This window comes from Ranitomeya variabilis, chromosome 5 (genome assembly GCF_051348905.1).
Source record: "Ranitomeya variabilis isolate aRanVar5 chromosome 5, aRanVar5.hap1, whole genome shotgun sequence".
NCBI lineage: Eukaryota > Metazoa > Chordata > Amphibia > Anura > Dendrobatidae > Ranitomeya > Ranitomeya variabilis.
Genome location: NC_135236.1, coordinates 371244934 through 371270030, shown reverse-complemented (window position 1 = coordinate 371270030; position 25097 = coordinate 371244934). Strand labels below are relative to the sequence as shown.

Sequence of the window (25097 nt, the reverse complement as noted above, 5' to 3'; positions counted from 1 at the left end):
GTTTATTTGTGGAAAAAAAGGAAATTTGGCGAAAATTTTGAAAATTTCGCCATTTTTCAACTTTGAATTTTTATGCCCTTAAATCACAGACATATGTCATGCAAAATACTTAATAAGTAACATTTCCCACATGTCTACTTTACATCAGCACAATTTTGGAACCAAAATTTTTTTTTGTTAGAGAGTTACAAGGGTTAAAATTTGACCAGAAATTTCTCATTTTTACAACACCATTTTTTTTTTAGGGACCACATCTCATTTGAAGTCATTTTGAGGGGTTTATATGATAGAAAATACCCAAGTGTGACACCATTCTAAAAACTGCACCCCTCAAGGTGCTCAAAACCACATTCAAGAAGTTTATTAACCCTTCAGGTGTTTCACAGGAATTTTTGGAATGTTTAAATAAAAATGAACATTTTACTTTTTTTCACACAAAATTTATTTCAGCTCCAATTTGTTTTATTTTACCAAGGGTAACAGGAGAAAATGGACCCCCAAAGTTGTTGTACAATTTGTCCTGAGTACACTGATACCCAATATGTGGGGGTAAACCACTGTTTGGGCGCATGGCAGAGCTCGGAAGGAAAGGAGCGCCATTTGACTTTTCAATGCAAAATTGACTGGAATTGAGATGGGACGCCATGTTGCGTTTGGAGAGCCCCTGATGTGCCGAAACATTGAAACCCCCTACAAGTGACACCATTTTGGAAAGTAGACCCCCTAAGGAACTTATCTAGATGTGTGGTGAGCACTTTGACCCACCAAGTGCTTCACAGAAGTTTATAATGCAGAGCCCTAAAAATAAAAAATCATATTTTTTCACAAAAATGATCTTTTCGCCCCCAAGTTTTTATTTTCCCAAGGGTAAGAGAAGAAATTGGACCTCAAAAAATGTTGTGCAATTTGTCCTGAGTACGCTGATACCCCATATGTGGGGGTAAACCACTGTTTGGGCGCATGGCAGAGCTTGGAAGGGAAGGAGCGCCATTTGACTTTTCAATGCAAAATTGACTGGAATTGAGATGGGACGCCATGTTGCGTTTGGAGAGCCCCTGATGTGCCTAAACATTGAAACCCCCCACAAGTGACACCATTTTGGAAATTAGACCCCCTAAGGAACTTATCTAGATGTGTTTTGAGAGCTTTGAACCCCCAAGTGTTTCACTACAGATTATAACGCAGAGCCGTGAAAATAAAAAGTCTTTTTTTTTCACAAAAATGATTTTTTAGCCCCCAGTTTTGTATTTTCACAAGGGTAACAGGATAAAATAGACCCCAAAAGTTGTGGTCCAATTTGTCCTGAGTACGCTGATACCCCCTATGTGGGGGGGAACCACTGTTTGGGCGCATGACAGAGCTCGGAAGGGAAGGAGCGCCATTTGGAATGCAGACTTAAATGGATTGGTCTGCAGGCGTCATGTTGCATTTGCAGAGCCCCTGATGTACCCAAACAGTACAAACCCCACACAAGTGACCCCATATTGGAAACTAGACCTCCCAAGGAACTTATCTAGATGTGTTGTGAGAACTTTGAACCCCCAAGTGTTTCACTAGAGTTTACAACGCAGAGCCGTGAAAATAAAACATATTTTTTTCCCACAAAAATGATTTTTAGCCCCCCAAATTTTTATTTTCCCAAGGATAACAAGAGAACTTGGACCCCAGAAGTTGTTGATCAATTTGTCCCGAGTACGCTGATACCCCATATGTTGGGGTAAACCCCTTTTTGGACGCACGGGAGAGCTCGGAAGGGAAGGAGCACTGTTTTACTTTTTCAACGCAGAATTGGCTGGAATTGAGATTGGACGCCATGTCGCATTTGGAGAGCCCCTGATGTGCCTGAACAGTGGAAACTCCCCAATTCTACCTGAAACCCTAACCCAAACACACCCCTAACCCTAATCCCAACGGTAACCCTAACCACACCCCTAACCCTGACACACCCATAATTCTAATCCCAACCCTAATCCCAACCGTAAATGTAATCCTAACCCTAACTTTTCCTCCAACCCTAACCCTAGCCCTAACCCTAACTTTAGTCCAAACCCTAACCCTAGCCCTAATGGGAAAATGGAAATAAATACATTTTTTTAATTTTATTATTTTTCCCTAACTAAGGGGGTGATGAAGGGAGGTTTGATTTACTTTTATAGCGTTTTTTATATCGGATTTTTATGATTGGCAGCTGTCACACAATAAAAGACGCTTTTTATAGCAAAAAAGTTTTTGCGTCTCCACATTTTGAGACCTATAATTTTTCCACATTTTGGTCCACAGAGTCATGTGAGGTCTTGTTTTTTGCAGGACGAGTTGACATTTTTATTGGTAACATTTTCGGACACGTGACCATTTTTGATCGCTTTTTATTCCGATTTTTGTGAGGCAGAATGACCAAAAACCAGCTATTCATGAATTTCTTTTGGGAGAGGCGTTTATACCGTTCTGCGTTTGGTAAAATTGATAAAGCAGTTTTATTCTTCGGGTCAGTACGATTACAGTGATACCTCATTTATATCATTTTTTTATGTTTTGGCGCTTTTATACGATAAAAACTTTTATAGAAAAAATAATTATTTTGGTATCGCTTTATTCTCAGGACTAACTTTTTTATTTTTTTGCTGATGATGCTGTATGGTGGCTTGTTTTTTGCGGGACAAGATGACGTTTTCAGCGGTACCATGGTTATTTATATCCGTCTTTTTGATCGCGTGTTATTCCACTTTTTGTTCGGCGGTATGGTAATAAAGCGTTGTTTTTTGCCTCGTTTTTTTTTTTTTTTCTTACGGTGTTAACTGAAGGGGTTAACTAGTGGGGCAGTTTTATAGGTTGGGTCGTTACGGACGCGGCGATACTAAATATGTGTACTTTTATTGTTTTGTTATTTTTATTTAGATAAAGAAATGTATTTATGGGAATAATATTTTTTTTAATTATTATTATTTATTTAGGAATTTTTTTTTTTTTTTTACACATGTGGAACATTTTTTTTTAACTTTTTTACTTTGTCCCAGGGGGGGACATTACAGATCGATGATCTGATAGTGTGCACAGCACTCTGTCAGATCACCGATCTCACTTACATCGGTGCAGGCTTACCAGCGTCTGCTCTGAGCAGGCGCTCGGTAAGCCACCTTTCTCCCTGCAGGACCCGGATGCCGCGGCCATCTTGGATCCGGGACCTGCAGCGAGGAAGGAGGTAGGAGACCCTCGGAGCAACGCGATCACATCGCGTTGCTCCGGGGGTCTCAGGGAAGCCCGCAGGGAGCCCCCTCCCTGCGCGATGCTTCCCTATACCGCCGGTACACTGCGATCATGTTTGATCGTGGTGTGCCGGGGGTTAATGTGCCGGGGGCGGTCCGTGACCGCTCCTGGCACATAGTGCCGGATGTCAGCTGCGATATGCAGCCGACACCCGGCCGCGATCGGCCGTGCTCCCCCCGTGAGCGCGTCCAATCGCGTATGACGTACTTCATACGGGCCCACCCCACCTCGACGGGATAGTACGTCAGATGTCAGGAAGGGGTTAAGGGGACAATGCATACCCAGCTTCTCGAGTCAATAAGCTTACCCAGTTTTCCGTGGCAAAATTAGGTGCCTCGGCTTATACTCGGGTCGGATTATACTCGAGTATATGCGGTATCTGGTTTCATGGAATAAAAACGTTAGAAGTTTGAAAATTGCGAAATTATTTAAATTTTCGCCAAATTTTCGATATCCTCACAAATAAAACACAAAAATAATCGACCTAAATTTACCGCTACCACAAACTACAATGTCACAAGAAAACATTCTCAGAATCACTGGGAGACATTGAAGCGTTCCAGAGTTATTACCACATGAAGTGATGCTGAACTGGAAAATTTAGGGTATGGGTCCACGTTCAGGATTGCATCAGGATTTGGTCAGGATTTTTCATCAGTATTTGTAAGCCAAAACCAGGAGTGGGTGATAAATGCAAAAGCGGAGCATATGTTTCTATTATACTTTTCCTCTAATTGTTCCACTCCTGGTTTTGGCTACAAATTGACCAAATTCTGATGCAATCCTGAACGTGGACACATACCCTTAGTCTGGTCAGGAAGGTGAAAACTTTGAGGGGAAGGGGTTAAGGAGACAAACGTTATGTCCCCAGGAAGACTAAGGGTACTGTCACACAGTGGCACTTTGATCGCTACGACGGTACGATCCGTGACGTTCCAGCGATATCCATACGATATCGCTGTGTCTGACACGCTACTGCGATCATGGACCCCGCTGAGACTCGTACGTCGTAGCAGATCGTTTGAAACTTTATTTCGTCGCTGGATCTCCCGCTGTCATCGCTGGATCGTTGTGTGTGACAGCGATCCAGCGATGCGTTCGCTTGTAACCAGGGTAAACATCAGGTTACTAAGCGCAGGGCCGCGCTTAGTAACCCGATGTTTACCGTGGTTACCAGCGTAAAAGTTAAAAAAAAAAAACGTACATACTCACATTCCGGTGTCCTTCAGGTCCCTTGCCGTCTGCTTCCCGCTCTGACTGACTGCCGGCCGGAGCAGAGCACAGCGGTGACGTCACCGCTGTGATCTGCTTTCACTTTACGGCGGCACTCAGTCAGAGCGGGAAGCAGACGGCAAGGGACCTGAAGGACACCGGAATGTGAGTATGTACGGTTTTTTTTTTTTTACTTTTACGCTGGTAACCAGGGTAAACATCGGGTTACTAAGCGCAGCCCTGCGCTTAGTAACCCGATGTTTACCCTGGTTACCCGGGACCTCTGCATAGTTGGTCGCTGGAGAGCGGTCTGTGTGACAGCTCCCCAGCGACCACACAACGACTTTCCAACGATCACGCCCAGGTCGTATCGCTGGTCGTGATTGTTGGAAAGTTGCAGAGTGTGACAGTACCCTTAGACACAGTTTATTTTTTAATCTTTAGGTTGTAAACACAACAAAATACTATTATATGTATAATGCTATTTACATGTTAGGGAAAGATAACCAAGCTGCAGATTGTAGAGACAACAAAATATGGAATAAAAAGTGCAGAAACATTCATTACCTTAAGGAGATACGAGGCTTTATCAACCTCAGCTTTTGCAACAACCTGACAGATCAAATCGAAATATTGGCCAGGCTGAACATCTGACAATTTCCGTCTGGAGGTAGAAAACTGCTGCAGCCCCATCTGCCAATGGCGTAATATTTCTACGGTTTTCTGGTCTTCTGTAGTAAAGCTATAACGCTCACTAGAAGTCCTTGGAACGAGTGGAGCGTCAACCGTACCTTCAAATACTAACGCTGAGAAACCACTACTACTAATACCTTGAAATTCATTGTTAAACTTCTGGATCTAAGAGGAAAAAAAAAATAAGATCACAAACACATCCTAATACACATGATGAATGTGTAAACGTGGGCGGCCAAAATGAAACTAGTCACAAAATTGTAGCTATTTGGCCAAGGAGACAGATCATACCGTCTATATCAATGTTAGGTAACAACAATACTGTGGTCCAGGACCACCACCAATAAATATTAATATTGCAAATTTACAATAAGGGAAGATTTTTTTTTGCCCTACTTTCTTACCATAACCATTCTGGCCATGCCAGAAGAAGAAATTGCCTAGACGAGACTATGCGAAGCTCCACTGCTGGATATCCCCTTAAAATGGGTTTTCTCAAGAACAAAGTTAATTTTAAATCAACATTTTAATCAATAGATCTTTGAATAAGAGCTGTGGTATGATCAGACCATGTTCCTGCACGGTCAGACACAGCCATTACACAGTGCAGGGCAGGGGCACATTTATAAGATTATCTCGGCACAGGAACATCTTATTTTTTAACACATCCAATTGTGGAACTTATTTTTATTCCAACAGCTATTCACCCAGAAATGTATTATGGGTATTATGGTGCTACGCTGACGTACACTAAATCTAATTTGCCATTTTACTAATGTTTAGCTGACTAATAAAAAGTCATCAGAAACGTTTGGATAGTGCAGGGAATAAGACACAACTGCCTACTATATACCTGATCTATATTCTGCAAAGTCGTGCACATTTACCCTGCGGGAATTATTCTTGGACATAAGTGTTCACTGTACGCAAGAACTACTCCTGAGAACATGCCAAAACATTAACCCTTCTTTCCTCCCAAATTTACTTGTTGCACTGTATTTATAGTATACAGATATAAAAGACTTTTACATGGACTCAATAGCGTACCTTTATTCTATGAAATCGAACAATATCACCAATCTTATAAATTTTTGGAAGCGAATCTTGATTTCCACTGAAAAATGTGCACTTCAGCTTCACATTGGATTGGTCCTCAATTGTAATAATAGAACAATAGTCTGTAATAAAAAAAAAAAAGAATGCCATGTCCCCTTGCTATTCAACTATGCTCTAATCAGAACATTCAGGGTCTGGACAGATATATTCCAAAGATTCCATTTCTGTAAATGCTCGTGCAGACAACTGTATTTTCCATCCGATCACATTCGAACCAATATTATTCAATAAGGACATGCACATATTATATTTTTTTCTGACAGATACTGTCTGAGGGGGAGAAAAAAAAAAAAAAATCACAGCATGCACATTTGCATTTGATTGTTAAATAGCACTCGGCCATGCAAGGGAATGGGGGAAAAAAAATCTGACCACACTGGGATGACATTTAAATGGACTGACAAAATGTAGATATTTTTCCCTATTGTATCCTCACCCAAAAAATATCAGATCACACTCGGATTAGCATAATCTGACAGATTTTCTGGGATGAGAAAAAACACGGATGTGTGACTCTAGCCTAAGACCCATTAATAAAGCGCACTTCTACTGGAGCTGCTCCACTGGGCACTGAAACAAATGGTAACTACATGATGGGATATACTGTATGGCAAGCAAACAATATCATGTCCAATAAATATTGTGGCTAGGTCCAATTCTCATTAACGTATGGTACGCCACACGGCTGTGTTGGCATTACTGACCAGCATACAGCCGGATTTCAGATGGTACACTTTACAAGACACAGATGGGAGCATGACAGAGTTTTAAAGGATAAAATGGTGTAAAAGAAAACCTGTCACCATGAAAATAACATCCAATCTGCGGGCACCATGTTATAGAGACAGGGAAGATGAGCAGATTGATATCGTTTTGTGAATGAAGCTTCAGTAGAACCAATATTTTAATCATCAGCACCTTCTAGGATTATTGGTCCTGTGTGCAGTCCTATCAGTGACTGACAGCTTTCCTTGTACAACCCCTGGCAAAAATTATGGAATCACCGGCCTTGCAGATTGTTCATTCAGTTGTTTAGTTACAGTGCCTAAAAGTAGTATTCAACCCCCTGCAGATTTAGCAGGTTTAATAAGATGCAAATAAGTTAGAGCCTTCAAACTTCAAACAAGAGCAGGATTTATTAACAGATGCATAAATCTTACAAACCAAAAAGTTTTGTTGCTCAGTTAAATTTTTATAAATTTTAAACATAAAAGTGTGGGTCAATTATTATTCAACCCCTAGGTTTAATATTTTGTGGAATAACCTTTGTTTGCAATTACAGCTAATAATCGTCTTTTATAAGACCTGATCAGGCCGGCACAGGTCTCTGGAGTTATCTTGGCCCACTCCTCCATGCAGATCTTCTCCAAGTTATCTAGGTTCTTTGGGTGTCTCATGTGGACTTTAATCTTGAGCTCCTTCCACAAGTTTTCAATTGGGTTAAGGTCAGGAGACTGACTAGGCCACTGCAACACCTTGATTTTTTTGCCTCTTGAACCAGGCCTGGGTTTTCTTGGCTGTGTGCTTTGGGTCGTTGTCTTGTTGGAACATGAAATGACGACCCATCTTAAGATCCTTGATGGAGGAGCGGAGGTTCTTGGCCAAAATCTCCAGGTAGGCCGTGCTATCCATCTTCCCATGGATGCGGACCAGATGGCCAGGCCCCTTGGCTGAGAAACAGCTTCACAGCATGATGCTGCCACCACCATGCTTGACTGTAGGGATGGTATTCTTGGGGTCGTATGCAGTGCCATCCAGTCTCCAAACGTCACGTGTGTGGTTGGCACCAAGGATCTCGATCTTGGTCTCATCAGACCAGAGAACCTTGAACCAGTCAGTCTCAGAGTCCTCCAAGTGATCATGAGCAAACTGTAGACGAGCCTTGACATGACGCTTTGAAAGTAACGGTACCTTACGGGCTCGTCTGGAACGGTGACCATTGCGGTGGAGTACGTTACTTATGGTATTGACTGAAACCAATGTCCCCACTGCCATGAGATCTTCCCGGAGCTCCTTCCTTGTTGTCCTTGGGTTAGCCTTGACTCTTCGGACAAGCCTGGCCTCAGCACGGGAGGAAACTTTCAAAGGCTGTCCAGGCCGTGGAAGGCTAACAGTAGTTCCATAAGCCTTCCACTTCCGGATGATGCTCCCAACAGTGGAGACAGGTAGGCCCAACTCCTTGGAAAGGGTTTTGTACCCCTTGCCAGCCTTGTGACCCTCCACGATCTTGTCTCTGATGGCCTTGGAATGCTCCTTTGTCTTTCCCATGTTGACCATGTTTGAGTGCTGTTCACAAATTTGGGGAGGGTCTTAAATAGTCAGAAAAGGCTGAAAAAAGAGATAATTAATCCAAACATGTGAAGCTCATTGTTCTTTGTGCCTGAACTACTTCTTAATACTTTAGGGGAACCAAACAGAATTCTGGGGGGTTGAGGGGTTGAATAATAAATGACCCTCTGAAAAAACTTTTCACAATTAAAAAAAAAAATAAACAAAGAAATAACATTCTTTTTTGCTGCAGTGCATTTCACACTTCCAGGCTGATCTACAGTCCAAATGTCACAATGCCAAGTTAATTCCAAATGTGTAAACCGGCTAAATCTGCAGGGGGTTGAATACTACTTGTAGGCACTGTATGTAGAAAAAAAGCAGATCACAGACATGGCACAAAATTAGAGCCATTTCAAATGGCAACTTTCTGGCTTTAACCCCTTCATGACCCAGCCTATTTTGACCTTAATGACCTGGCCGTTTTTTGCAATTCTGACCAGTGTACCTTTATGAGGTAATAACTCAGGAACGCTTCAACGGATCCTAGCGGTTCTGAGATTGTTTTTTCGTGACATATTGGGCTTCATGTTAGTGGTAAATTTAGGTCGATAATTTTTGTGTTTATTTGTGAAAAAAATGGAAATTTGGAGAAAATTTTGTAAACTTTAATTTTAAAATTTTTAATTTTTATTCCGTTAAACGAGAGAGTTATGTGACGCAAAATAGTTAATAAATAACATTACCCACATGTCTACTTTCAGCACAATTTTGGAAACATTTTTTTTGCTAGGAAGTTATAAGGGTTAAAATTTGACCAGCGATTTCTCATTTTTACAACGAAATTTACAAAACCATTTTTTAGGGATCACCTCATATTTGAAGTCAGTTTGAGGGATCTATATGGCTGAAAATACCCAAAAGTGACACCATTCTAAAAACTGCACCCCTCAAGGTGCTCAAAACCACATTCAAGAAGTTTATTAACCCTTCAGCTGCTTCACAGCAGCAGAAGCAACATAGAAGGAAAAAATGAACATTTAACTTTTTAGTCACAAAAATGATCTTTTAGCAACAATTTTTTTATTTTCCCAAGGGTAAAAGGAGAAACTGGACCCCAAAAGTTATTGTACAATTTGTCCTGAGTACGCCGATACCCCATATGGGTGGGGAACCACTGTTTGGGCACACGACAGGGCTCAGAAGGGAAAGCGCGCCATTTGACTTTTTCAATGAAAAAACTTTAGCGGACACCATGTCACGTTTGGAGAGCCCCCGTGTGCCTAAACATTGGAGCTCCCCCACAAGTGACCCCATTTTGGAAACTAGACCTCGCAAGGAGCTTATCTAGATGCATAGTGAGCACTTTAAACCCCCAGGTGTTTCACAAATTGATCCGTAAAAATGAAAAAGTACTTCCCCCCCCCCCCCCCTCACAAAAAATTTCTTTTAGCCTCAATTTGTTCATTTCCACATGGACAACAGGATAAAATGGACCCTAAAATTTATTGGGCAATTTCTCCTGATTACACTGATACCTCACAAGTGGGGGTAAACCACTGTTTGGGCACACAACAGGGCTCGGAAGGGAAGGAGCGCCATTTGACTTGTTGAATGAAAAATTAGCTTCAATCGTTAGCGGACACCATGTCGCATTTCGAGAGCCCGTGTGCCTAAACATTGGAGCTCCCCCACAAGTGACCTCATTTTTTAAACTAGACCTCCCATGGAACTAATCGAGATGTGTGGTGAGCACTTTAAACCCCCAAGTGCTTCACAGAAGTTTATAACGCAGAGCTGTGAAAATAAAAAATCATTTTTCTTTCCTCAAAAATTATTTTTTAGCAAGCAATTTTTTATTTTCACAAGAGTATCAGGAGAAATTGGCCCCCTAAAGTTATTGTCCAGTTTGTCCTGAGTACGCTGATACCCCACTACGCATGCGCCCGCCATTTTGGAAGATGGCGGCGCCCATGGACAAGACGGACGAACGGACACCGGGAGGCTCGGCAAGTATGAGGGGGTGGGATCGGAGCACGGGGGGGTGGATCGGAGCACAGGGGGAGCTGACAGGAGGACGGGGGGAGCGGACAGGAGGGGAGTGGAGCACAGTACGGGACAGGATGGAGGACTGGGGAGGAGATCGGTGGCGGGGGCAGATCAGGGTTTCCAGCCATGGCCGATGGTATTGCAGCATCGGCCATGGCTGGATTGTAATATTTCACCACTTTTCATAGGTGAAATATTACAAATTGCTCTGATTGGCTGTTGAAAGTGAAACAGCCAATCAGAGCAATTGTAGCCACGGGGGGGCGAAGCCACCCCCCTGGGCTGAAGTACCACTCCCCCTGTCCCTGTAGGTCGGGTGAAATTGGAGTTAACCCTTTCACCCGACCTGCAGGGACGCGATCATTCTGTGACACAGCATATGCATCACAGGTTGGATTGGCACTGACTTTCATGACGCATACGCTGTGTCACAGGTCGAGAAGGGGTTAAGAAACACTAAAAGAAATCAAGATAAATGCGGTAGTCAGTAATGGTTACTTTTTTTTTAACTAAGCATAGGGGGAAAATTATGGAATCACTCAACTGTGACGAAAAAATTATGGAATCACCCTGTAAATTTTCTAACACCTGCATCAAATTAGATCTGCTCGTTAGTCTGCATCTAAAAAGGAGTGATCACACCTTGGAGAGCTGTTGCACCAAGTGGACTGACATGAATCATGGCTCCAACACGAGAGATGTCAGTTGAAACAAAGGAGAGGATTATCAAACTCTTAAAAGAGAGTAAATCATCACGTAATGTTGCAAAAGATGTTGATTGTTCACAGTCAGCTGTGTCTAAAATCTGGACCAAATACAAAAAACATGGGAAGGTTGTTAAAGGCAAACATACTGGTAGACCAAGGAAGACATCAAAGCATCAAGACTGGAAACTTAAAGCAATATGTCTCAAAAACAGGAAATGCACAACAAAACAAATGAGGAACGAATGGGTGGAAACTGGAGTCAACGTCTGTGACCGAACTGTAAGAAACCGCCTAAAGGAAATGGGATTTACATACAGAAAAGCTAAACGAAAGCCATCATTAACACCTAACCAGAAAAAAACAAGGTTACAATGGGCTAAGGAAAAGCAATCATGGACTGTAGATGACTGGATGACTGTCATATTCAGTGATGAATCGCAAATCTGCATTGGGCAAGGTGATGATGCTGGAACTTTTGTTTGGTACCGTTCCAATGAGATTTATAAAGACTGCCTGAAGAGAACATGCAAATTCCCAAAGTCATTGATGATATGGGGCTGCATGTCAGGTAAAAGGCACTGGGGAGATGGCTGTCATTACATCTTCAATAAATGCACAAGTTTATGTTGATATTTTGGACACTTTTCTTATCCCATCAATTGAAAGGATGTTTGGGGATGATGAAATTTTTCAAGATGATAATGCCATAGAGCAAAAACTGTGAAAACATTCCTTAAAAAAAGACACATAAGGTCAATGTCATGGCCTGCAAATAGTCCGGATCTCAATCCAATTGAAAATCTTTGGTGGAAGTTGAAGAAAATGGTACATGACAAGGCTCCAACCTGCAAAGCTGATCTGGCAACAGCAATCAGAGAAAGTTGAAGCCAGATCGATGAAGAGTACTGTTTGGCACTCATTAAGTCCATGGCTCAGAGACTGCAAGCTGTTATAAAAGCTGGAGGTGGTGCAACAAAATACTAGTGATGTTTTGGAGTGTTTTTTTGTTTGTTTTTTTGTTTGTTTATTTTTCATGATTCTATAATTTTTCCCTCATAATTGAGTGACTCCATAATTTTTCCCTATGCTTGGTTACAAAAAGTAAAGTTGCCATTTGAAATGACTTTAGTTTTGTGCCATGTCTGTGATCTGCATTTTTTCTACAAAATTAAAACAACTGAATGGAACATCCTCCAAGGCCGGTGATTATATAATTTTTGCCAGGGGTTGTATAACAGCGCATAAAGAAATAGCTGTCAGTGACTGATAGGACAGCACATCGGGCCGAAAATCCCAGAAAGAACAGAGGTTTAAGGGAAATCAGTCACACAAAATGACTGCTCAAATAAAGTACAGGCGCTTGGTGCATCATGATGTAGTCAGTGATTTAAAGTGTTACTGTCGTTTTAATTTTTAATAATAATAATGTAAAACAAGTGATTTTAATAATCTCTAAGTTCCCATTATGACCTGCCTGTTTTTCCTCAATATCCACCCTTCCCTCTTCTTTGATTAACATCTCTGGCTTCATAGAGCCAGAGAAGGCGAGTGATAGAAAACAAGCAGGCGTGTAGTTAAATAATGGCCCCGCTTTGATGCACCGAGCACCTGTAAAAGTCAAAGTGAACCTATCGTGTCCAATTACGCCATTAAGCTGCAGAACGATACTGCATTTTCAGCACTGATGCACTACTGAGCGAGCTGTCAGTCCGTGCCAGGGCATGCATACAGCTACCGCTTTCAGTACTGTGACCAATGACTGTAAATGCTTTGGGCACAGTGGCATGACTGAAAGCTACGGTAGCAGCTCCCATGAGAAAAGAAGTTCATTTTGTCCCAGGTGCCACACTTAGTTCTGCAGCCAGGCACCTTCATAAAGCTATTAACCTGCAAATTAACCCCATATCTGGAGGCTAATAATGTTATTGGATCCGACAGGTTCCCTTTCAAGCATTAATACACAGCTTATGCTGAATCTTTTCTCAGAAAACTATCTCAATCTGCTCAGCTGCCCCTGCTCTATAAGGCCAGTTTCACGCATCCTGATATTTCCGGTATCGGTAATATCCGTGTCCGTGTGTGTCCTACATGAGGCACAAGTGTGGAAACCGTGTGTCGCATCAGTACCACACGGACGGGGGAAGCAACGCTACAGTAAGCACTGTTCCCCTGTATGTGGTGCTGAAGCCGGCTGTCATCCGTTCTCCCCGCTCGGCCGGCAAGCAGGTAAGAATGAAAAAAATAAATAAATAAATAAAAATAACACGACGTGGGGTCCCCCCTATATTTTTCAACCAACCCGGCAAAACTCACAGGTGCGAGCTGCTATTCTCAGGCTATAAGGGGCCATGTGTATAGGCCCCCCAGCCTAAAAATAGCAGCCCGCAGCTGCCCAGAAAAGGTGCATCTATTAGATGCGCCAATTCTGGAGCTTTGCACGCTTCTTCCCACATGCCCTGTAGCGGTGGCAAGTGGGGTAATGAGGGGTTAAGGTCACCTTCCTATTGTAAGGTGACATTAAGCTGGCTTCATAATGGAGAGGTGTCAATAAGACACCTATCCATTACTAATCCTATAGTAGTTAAAGGGAATGCACTACCTAGGTTAATACAATTAATCCCCAATCCCCACAGTTTTAAGCGTGCACTAAAAACTCATTTGTTCAGATTGGCCTACCGCCTCAACGCATTAACCTAATTATCCCTGTGTGGCCTATTAATAAAAAACAACAACATAATCACGTTCCTCCATCATGTTCTCATACACTTTATGCAGTTAATAGCCTCTGTGTCTGTACTGTTACATACTTAGGCAGTTAACTGGTTCATGCAGCTTTACATGAACACCCGAGCCTTACACTATGGCTGGTCCAAATAACTAAAGCAATTGTTACCATCCACCTCTTGTGTCTCCCCTTTTCCTCATAGATTGTAAGCTTGCGAGCAGCAGGGCCCTCATTCCTCCTGGTATCTGTTTTGAACTGTGATTTCTGTTATGCTGTAATGTCTATTGTCTGTATAAGTCCCCTCTATAAGTTGTAAAGCGCTGCGGAATATGTTGGCGCTATATAAATAAAATTATTATTATTATTATTATAGGGTTAATCAAACACCACACAGTAAGAAAAAAGTATTTTAATGGAATAAAACAATATACCGTTTTCCCATCTTTATTAGTCTGCCATTCCAAGCGAAGCCCTTAATCTCCTGTAAAAAATGTCAAAATAATAAACCAACAATATACCCATACCTGTCTGGCGTACAGTCAGTCCCATGCAGTAAACCATATCTAGGGGAATGTACAGTTTACAACTGGGAGCGGTGCTAATGCGATCTCTCCCAGCTGTAAACTATTGGGGAAAGAATGAAATGCTGGGAGCGGAACTTCAGTGACGTCACTGAAGCAGCGCTCTCTGCCGGCCTGAACTAAAATGAACTCTTCAGCATGGGAAAATGCCACCGTTACAGGGCAAGTGGGAAGAACAGGGCAAAGCTCCAGAATTAGATGCACCTTTTCTGGGCAGCTGCAGGCTGCTTTTTTTAGGCTGGGAGGGCCCATATCCATGGCCCCTTACCAGCCTGAGAATACAAGCCCGCACCTGTGAGTTTGCCGGGATGCTTGAAAAACATATGGGGACAATTTTTTTTTCCATTCATTCTCCCCTACTCGCTCGGCCGAGCAGGGAAGAACGGATGACAGCCGGCTTCAGCATCATACGCAGGGGAACATCACTTACTGTGGCGTACTTGCAGTCATGTGACCACCCTCTTTTGCCGCTGGCATTGGAAAGTCGTGACAGCATGCATTGCACATTTTGTGAGGCTACAAAAGACTTCATCGCATAGAGTAATCCTGGAAAACCCCTTTAATGTAATGTAAAAGAGGGTAAGACTTGCCTGTTTTATATACTCAAATTTTCATCCCCACTATAAATTCTGTACGAGCAAAAAAAAAAAAATATTTAAAGATTATTCCATTATGGTTTTTTCTTCTTTTAATATCTGAAATGGCTTGTGGAGATCCAGCATTCTCATTAGTTAGAAAAGATGGAACTGCATTTTTCCCCATTTACGAAGAAAGGGCAGGATGGCATGACCCAGTAATGGAAGGTACATCATACCATCTTCAGACTAGGATGAAAGATATGACCAAACATAAGTTCAGAGAAAAGAAGATTCACTGACTGGCTTACATCTCAATAAATGGAGAATTTCCTACAGCCATATAAAGGGAGCACCTAACAGAATATGAAGCTTTTCATTTTACAGTCTATCCGGTCTACACAAATTCCTACTGCTCGCAGTATACTAAAACGCACTTATAAGGATAATTTATTTATGTTCTTGCAAAGCTCTCATTATTTTGTAGCTTCGAGGGAAAGCTAGGTAATTTGGAATATTTAATTAGTTTTGCATTATTACTGTGTCCTTTATTGAAAATGTATTATTAAGCAAAATTCTGGCTAACAAGACTCTTGGAAGCAAAAATTATCTAATATGGAGCAGAGCTGGTTCTGTTCTCTCACTGGAAGGCAAATTAAGAATCTGTGGCGAATGGCAGAGTCCAAAATAAGTACGCTAACATTACGCGTAAAAAATAAATATTGAATAAAAAAAAAATCAATTAAAGCAATGACATGAAAAACAGCTGAAAAGGTCTACAGCCAGCATGCTGATAAAACCAGATGTACTGGCAAGAAAGTGCTAACATTGGCCCGATACGGAAAAAAGTAGCAACCTTATCACTCATTCCTGACTGCTGGCTAGAACTAAGATGTCTACAAATAAACAGCACAGCTACATTAGGCGATAAAGTAGCAATGTAATATTAACCCCTTAGTGGCCAGTCCACATTTTTCAAATCTGAAGTGTCACTTTACGAAGTAATAACTGGAATGTTTCAACATATCCTAGCGATTCTGCAGCTGTTTTTCAGTGACACATTGTGCTTTAGGTTTAACCCTTCACACCGCAGCCAATTCCCATTTTTTCATCTTTGTTTTTTCAACCCCTTCTTGAAAGGCCCATAACTATACGCTTGCTTCACAGGAGTATTGCAATGACAGGCACGAAGGCCGATGGGAACACCTTGCTGGTGTGTATGTCACAAAGGGGCTAATGGTAAATGTAGTATGGTATTTTTTTATAAACGCGAAACATAATTTAAAAAAATTATGTTCAAACTTTTAACCCTTTTCTGACATCAGATGTACTATTCCGTCCATGTGACCTAGGCCAATTTGACCATGGACGGAATAGTACGTCTGAGCGATCGGCCGCAATCACGGGGGGTGCAAGGCCAATCGCTGCCGGGTGTCAGCTGATTCCGACAGCTGACACCCGACACTAGGTGCCAAGAGCAGTCACAGACCGCTCCTGCCTCTTTAACCCCCCGAAATTCTGCGATCGAACACGCCCCTCTGCGGCTTGACGCCATGATGAGCTGATGTCATCATGACGACATTCGGGTCACCAGAGCTAGGAAACCTGGTGATCATGGGCAGTGCATGATCACCAAGTCACCCTGTCAGTGCAGCGCTGACAGCTTCTATGGCTTACAGATGCTGCTTCATCTGCAAACTACAGAAGCTATCAGCCTGCAAAAAATGAGTGTCCCATAGTGGGACAAAGTAAAAAAGCTAGAAAAAAGTGTAAAAAAAAAAAAAAATTTTTTCAAATAATTGTAAGAATATATATATATATATATATATATATATATATATATATATATATATATATATATATATATATATATATATATATATATACACTCACCGGCCACTTTATTAGGTACACCATGCTAGTAACGGGTTGGACCCCCTTTTGCCTTCAGAACTGCCTCAATTCTTCGTGGCATAGATTCAACAAGGTGCTGGAAGCATTCGTCAGAGATTTTGGTCCATATTGACATGATGGCATCACACAGTTGCCGCAGATTTGTCGGCTGCACATCCTAAAGATGCTCCATACAAGGCAGGATGGATCCATGCTTTCATGTTGTTTACGCCAAATTCTGACCCTACCATCCGAATGTCGCAGCAGAAATCGAGACTCATCAGACCAAGCAACGTTTTTCCAATCTTCTACTGTCCAATTTCGATGAGCTTGTACAAATTGTAGCCTCAGTTTCCTGTTCTTAGCTGAAAGGAGTGGTACCCGGTGTGGTCTTCTGCTGCTGTAGCCCATCTGCCTCAAAGTTCGACGCACTGTGCGTTCAGAGATGCTCTTAGGCCTACCTTGGTTGTAACGGGTGGCGATTTGAGTCACTGTTGCCTTTCTATCAGCTCGAACCAGTCTGCCCATTCTCCTCTGACCTCTGGCATCAACAAGGCATTTCCGCCCACAGAACTGCCGCTCACTGGATTTTTTTTCTTTTTCGGACCATTCTCTGTAAACCCTAGAGATGGTTGTGCGTGAAAATCCCAGTAGATCAGCAGTTTCTGAAATACTCAGACCAGCCCTTCTGGCACCAACAACCATGCCACGTTCAAAGGCACTCAAATCACCTTTCTTCCCCATACTGATGCTCGGTTTGAACTGCAGGAGATTGTCTTGACCATGTCTACATGCCTAAATGCACTGAGTTGCCGCCATGTGATTGGCTGATTAGAAATTAAGTGTTAACAAGAAGTTGGACAGGTGTACCTAATAAAGTGGCCGGTGAGTGTATATATATATATATATATATATATATATATATATATATATATATATATATATATATATATATATATATATATATATATATATATATTTTATATAAAAAAAATAACTAATAATAATAATAAAAATCAATACATATATTATATCTCTAAATAAATATTTGAATGAAAAAAAAAAAATCTAAACAATAACAGTACACATATTTGGCATCGCCACGTCAACAACGAACCAACCTATAAAACTTATGATAAAAAAAGAGAAAAATTTAGTCAAGCTCACCGTCCTCCTCTCACTCCGGGAATTAATCCGTCAGCCAGGGTCGCAGCAACGAAATCGCGACAAAAAGATATGTGACCCAGCGAAACCTTAGATCATGACTAAGGCCTCGCTATAGGCAGAAACATGTTGCTCTTGATGTCCATTGGCTTGATCTGACTGCAAATAACTGTGCTTTTTTAAATTTTTTAAAGATTTCTCAATAAATGGAAGTTTTATACAAATAAGACTTCTGAGGGCGCAGTGGATTCTACATCGCTGGGTCACATATCTTTTGTCTGAACTTATAAAACTGTCCCACTAGTTAACCCCTTTAGTGAAAACCACAAAAAAAAGGCAAAACACAATGCTTTATCATCATACCACCGACCAAAAAGTGGAATAAAACATGATCAAAAAGATGGATATAAATAACCATGGTACCGCTGAAAACGTCATCTTGTCCCACAAAAATCGAGCCCCATACAGCTCTGTCAGCAGAAAAATAAAAAAGCTATAGCCCTCAGAATAAAGGGATGGAAAAATAATTACAGTTTTTATTGCATAAAAGCGCTAAAACAAAAAATAATATAAATGAGGTATCACTGTAATCGTACTGACCCAAAGAATAAACCTGCCTTATCAATTTTACCACACACGGAACGGTATAAACGCCCCCCTCCCCCCAGAAGAAATTCATGAATTGCTGGTTTTTGTTCATTCTGCCTCCCAAAAATCGGAATAGAAAACGATAAAAAAAAATATCAAGCGCCCGAAAATGGTACCAATAAAAAAGTCAACTCGTCCTGCAAAAAACAAGACCTCACATGACTCTGTGGACCAAAATATGGAAAAATTATAGGTCTCAAAACGTGGTGATGCAAAAACTATTTCTTGCAATAAAAAACGCCTTTTAGTGTGTGACAGCAGCCAAAGACACGCTAGCAAGGATCTCACCGGATCTCATTGCAGCTCAGCCCAACTGGGAACGAAGCTCAGTGCCCGGAGGTTACTTCTATGATGTCACCGCCGGTCACTGACGCCACATTCCCAGCAGCTCATTCACCAGTGGTTTTCAGCTGGGATGGTCGCATCTTGGCACCGTCCAGGTTGAAAACCAATTATCCCCCAGACATGGATTACGGCGTGGGACACAATGACGGACAGGAATGGTATACTGTTTTTTTATTTTACTTTTACTACAGGAGATCGAGGGCTTTGCAGGAATTAGGTGTAATAATAAAAATGGCAAACTGTGTTTAGTGTTATTTCAAATAAAATACACTATTCTTGCTGTGTCTTTATTTACCATATAACTACAGTGGGGCAAAAAAGTATTTAGTCAGTCAGCAATAGTACAAGTTCCACCACTTAAAAAGATGAGAGGCGTCTGTAATTTACATCATAGGTAGACCTCAACTATGGGAGACAAACTGAGAAAAAAAATCCAGAAAATCACATTGTCTGTTTTTTTATCATTTTATTTGCATATTATGGTGGAAAATAAGTATTTGGTCAGAAACAAACAATCAAGATTTCTGTCTCTCACAGACCTGTAACTTCTTCTTTAAGAGTCTCCTCTTTCCTCCACTCATTACCTGTAGTAATGGCACCTGTTTAAACTTGTTATCAGTATAAAAAGACACCTGTGCACACCCTCAAACAGTCTGACTCCAAACTCCACTATGGTGAAGACCAAAGAGCTGTCAAAGGACACCAGAAACAAAATTGTAGCCCTGCACCAGGCTGGGAAGACTGAATCTGCAATAGCCAACCAGCTTGGAGTGAAGAAATCAACAGTGGGAGCAATAATTAGAAAATGGAAGACATTCAAGACCACTGATAATCTCCCTCGATCTGGGGCTCCACGCAAAATCCCACCCCGTGGGGTCAGAATGATCACAAGAACGGTGAGCAAAAATCCCAGAACCACGCGGGGGGACCTAGTGAATGAACTGCAGAGAGCTGGGACCAATGTAACAAGGCCTACCATAAGTAACACACTACGCCACCATGGACTCAGATCCTGCAGTGCCAGACGTGTCCCACTGCTTAAGCCAGTACATGTCCGGGCCCGTCTGAAGTTTGCTGGAGAGCATTTGGATGATCCAGAGGAGTTTTGGGAGAATGTCTTTGGTCTGATGAAACCAAACTGGAACTGTTTGGTAGAAACACAACTTGTCGTGTTTGGAGGAAAAAGAATACTGAGTTGCATCCATCAAACACCATACCTACTGTAAAGCATGGTGGTGGAAACATCATGCTTTGGGGCTGTTTCTCTGCAAAGGGGCCAGGACGACTGATCCGGGTACATGAAAGAATGAATGGGGCCATGTATCGTGAGATTTTGAGTGCAAACCTCCTTCCATCAGCAAGGGCATTGAAGATGAAACGTGGCTGGGTCTTTCAACATGACAATGATCCAAAGCACACCGCCAGGGCAACGAAGGAGTGGCTTCGTAAGAAGCATTTCAAGGTCCTGGAGTGGCCTAGCCAGTCTCCAGATCTCAACCCTATAGAAAACCTTTGGAGGGAGTTGAAAGTCCATGTTGCCAAGCGAAAAGCCAAAAACATCACTGCTCTAGAGGAGATCTGCATGGAGGAATGGGCCAACATACCAACAACAGTGTGTGGCAACCTTGTGAAGACTTACAGAAAACGTTTGACCTCTGTCATTGCCAACAAAGGATATATTACAAAGTGTTGAGATGAAATTTTGTTTCTGACCAAGTACTTATTTTCCACCATAATATGCAAATAAAATAACAGACAATGTGATTTTCTGGATTTTTTTTTCTCAGTTTGTCTCCCATAGTTGAGGTCTACCTATGATGTAAATTACAGACGCCTCTCATCTTTTTAAGTGGTGAACTTGCACTATTGCTGACTGACTAAATACTTTTTTGCCCCACTGTATAGGATTAGTAATGGATAGGTGTCTTATAGACGCTTCTCAATTACAAATCCGTGGGCTCAATGTCACCTGACAATATAAAGGTGACATCAACCCCACAACTACTGCCACTGCCACTGCTGAAACACGTTGGTTTTTTACATATGTGTGGAATATCTGGTATCATGATTGGAAAGGATCAAAAATCTCTTCAGATACTCTTTGGGTATGTTCACAAAAAAGGGAATCCGCTTTGGGCCATGTTCCCACATAGTGTATACGCTAGTGCTATTTCTTCTACAGGTATTCACATCAAAAAATTAATTACCGTTTATTGCATTTTTTTTTACTGATTAACTTTTTGTGAAGAAACACGACCATTTAGATGCTAAAAACGCAATTACACTTTTGCGTATATTTTTTCAAGCTCTCCATAGAAGTCTATAGGGGAATAACACCAGAAATGCCCAGCACCACAGCATATTTAAACACACTCTCGGTATGAGTGGTCATGAAATGACATCCAATTTGCTTGAATGTTTAAAGTTAATCTGTCAGCAGGTTTTTGCTATGTAATCTGCAGACAGCAGGAGATAGAGGCTGAAACACAGAATTACTTGTGTAATAATAATCTTTATTTTTATATAGCGCTTATTCCGCAGCGCTTTACAGTTCGCACACATTATTATCACTGTCCCCGATGGGGCTCACAATCTAAATTCCCTATCCGTATGTCTTTGGAATGTGGGAGGAAACTGGAGTACCAGGAGGAAACCCACACAAACAATGAGAGAACATACAAACTCCTTGCAGATGTTGTCCTTGGTGGGGTTTGAACCCAGGACTCCAGTGCTGCAAGTACTGTTGTTTACTAACTGTGAAGGATTTATCACTAAGATTAACGTTTCTTGACTAGTCCAGCAACTAAACACCTCACTGTCTATGGACTTTGTACACAGAAAGACTGGTGGGGGCGAGGTTAGCTTTCTCAGCTCAGCTTCACTCCAAAGCTAAAAGCTCTGATTGTGTCAAATCGGCTGCACCCAGTAATCTAAGCGATACATTGCTGGATTCAGGGTCTCTCTGCCTACATTACACTGCTCTCAGATGAGGTAGCAAAAACCTGCTGACAGATTCCCTTTAAATGCAGATTTTCTTTTATGAAAAAACAAAGTGCTTATGTTACTTGAGAACATGGCCTAAAAATCCACATTAAAAACTTCTTCAACTCTGGAAGAAAAAAGGAGATTTTTATGTACTCACCGTAAAATCTTTTTCTCCGAGCCAATCATTGGGGGACACAGGACCATGGGTGTTATGCTGCTTGCCACTAGGAGGACACTAAGCAAACACAGAGTTAACTCCTCCTCTGCAGTATACACCCCTTGACTGGCCAGTAACGACTCAGTTCGGTAGTAAAGCAGTAGGAGTAAAACCAAGACAAGTAAACTATGCCCAAAATTAAGGAACAAAAAACCAACAATAACCATTGGCTAACAGGGTGGGTGCTGTGTCCCCCAAAGTTTGGCTCGGAGAAAAAGATTTTACGGTGAGTACACAAAAATCTCCTTTTCTCCTACGCCTCATTGGGGGACACAGGACCATGGGACGTCCTAAAGCAGTCCCTGGGTGGGGAGCAATTGCACTGCTAAAACCCCATGTACCACTGGCTTACTGAGGTACCGCTGTCTGCAGAACGCGCCTGCCGAGGGCAGCGTCTGCTGAAGCCTGGGTATGGATGTTATAGTGCTTCGTGAAGGTATGCAGACTGGACCAAGTCGCAGCTTTACAAAGCTGTTGTGCGGACGCCTGGTGCCGAATGGCCCAAGAAGCACCGACCGACTGAGTCGAATGCGCCTTAATCCCTGCTGGGACAGGGATGTTCCTGACGCGATAGGATTCCTGAATAGTGGAACGAATCCACGGCTAGAGTGGCCTTTGAGGCAGGTAGACCTTTCCTATGTCCCTCCGGAAGCACGAACAGGACGGAAGGGAGTCGTGAGAGATACGTACCGCCGAAGAGCTCTAACCACATCCAGAGTATGGAGAGCTTTCTCGATGTGATGGGTTGGTGCCGGACAGAATGACAGCAAGACAATGTCCTCATTTAGATGAAAGGAGGAGGCGACTTTAAGTAGGAAAGAGGGAGAGGTTCTCAAAACTACCTTGTCTGGGTGAAAAATCAGGAAGGGGGGGGTCGGCAAGAGAGAGCCACCAACTCCAAAACTCTCCTGATTGACGTAATCGCCACGAGAATGACCACCTTCCATGAGAGGAGGGCGAGAGAGATGTTCTGCAATGGTTCGAAAGGGGCCTCTGTTGTGAATTTGCTTTTTGCTCCCTCTAGTGGTTACTAGTTTTTTGACTCTGGTTTTTCTGTCATTCCTTTTATCCGCACCTGGGTCGTTAGTTAGGGGTGTTGCTATATAAGCTCCCTGGACCTTCAGTTCTATGCCTGGCAACGTAGTTATCAGAGCTAGTCTGCTGTGCTCTTGTCTACTGATCCTGGTTCCAGTTATATCAGCTAAGTCTGCCTTTTGCTTTTTGCTATTTGTTTTGGTTTTGTATTTTTGTCCAGCTTGTTCCAAATCTATATCCTGACCTTTGCTGGAAGCTCTAGGGGGCTGGTGTTCTCCCCCCGGACCGTTAGACGGTTCGGGGGTTCTTGAATTTCCAGTGTGGATTTTGATAGGGTTTTTGTTGACCATATAAGTTACCTTTCTTTATTCTGCTATCAGTAAGCGGGCCTCTCTGTGCTAAACCTGGTTCATTTCTGTGTTTGTCATTTCCTCTTACCTCACCGTCATTATTTGTGGGGGGCTTCTATCCAGCTTTGGGGTCCCCTTCTCTGGAGGCAAGAAAGGTCTTTGTTTTCCTCTACTAGGGGTAGCTAGATTCTCCGGCTGGCGCGTGTCATCTAGAATCAACGTAGGAATGATCCCCGGCTACTTCTAGTGTTGGCGTTAGGAGTAGATATATGGTCAACCCAGTTACCACTGCCCTATGAGCTGGATTTTTGTATTCTGCAGACTTCCACGTTCCTCTGAGACCCTCGCCATTGGGGTCATAACAGGCCTCCTGAAGAACTCTGAGAACCAAGTTAAGATCCCATGACGCCAAAGGCATTCTATAGGGAGGGACCACCTGGGAGACTCCTTGGATGAACGTCTTAACCGGCAGTCTGGAAGCGATCTTTCGTTGGAAAAGAACAGACAATGCGGACACTTGTCCCTTGAGCGACCTTAGGGCAAGGCCTGACTCTAAACCTGATTGGAGAAACTCCAGAATGGATGGAATGGAAAAGACCAAAGGAGAACGTCCATGGGTATTGCACCATGAAAAGAAGATGCGCCAGGTGCGATGATAAATGCGCATGGATACGGGTTTCCTAGCGCGAATCATGGTAGAAGAAACCCCTGGAGAAAATCCGGCTTGGGCTAAAATCCAGGATTCAATGGCTACGCCGTCAAAGACAGGACCCCGGAGTTCTGGTGGCAAATCGGGCCCTGAGAGAGAAGATGTGTGCGATCTGGAAGGCGCCAGGGGGTGTCGGCGACCATTTGGACGAGTTCAGCGTACCATGCTCGGCGCGGCCAGTCGGGAGCGACGAGAATCACCGTCTTCCCTCTGCTCTGATCTTGATGACTCTCGGGAGCAGAGGAAGAGGCGGAAATATGTATGGCAGCTGGAACTGATGTCACGACAGGACCAGAGCATCTGCCCCGATAGCACGAGAATCGCGGGAGCGAGAAATGAACTGGGGAACCTGGTTGTAGAACCTCGAGGCCATGAGATCCACATCCGGCGTCCCCCAGCGAAGGCAAATCTGATGGAAGACTTCCGGATGGAGGGACCACTCGCCCGAGGCAAGACCTTGGCGACTGAGGAAGTCCGCTTCCCAATTCTCCACGCCCGGAATGTGGATCGCCGAGATGAGCGAGTGATTGGTCTCGTCCCAGCGCAGAATGTGGGAGACTT

At 42.6% G+C, this 25097-nt stretch overlaps 1 protein-coding gene across 2 annotated transcripts in view; it reads right to left on the bottom strand.

Annotated features, from left to right (window-relative positions):
* POT1 (protection of telomeres 1) overlaps positions 1-25097 on the bottom strand; it is a 134152-nt gene that overhangs the window by 91896 nt on the left and 17159 nt on the right. For both annotated transcript variants that reach the window (XM_077264928.1, XM_077264929.1), the window contains exons 3-4: positions 6217-6347; positions 5044-5334 (exon numbers count right to left, since the gene is read on the bottom strand). In XM_077264928.1, coding sequence (XP_077121043.1) covers positions 5044-5334; positions 6217-6347 — 422 coding nt within the window. The remainder of the gene's footprint in view (positions 1-5043; positions 5335-6216; positions 6348-25097) is intronic.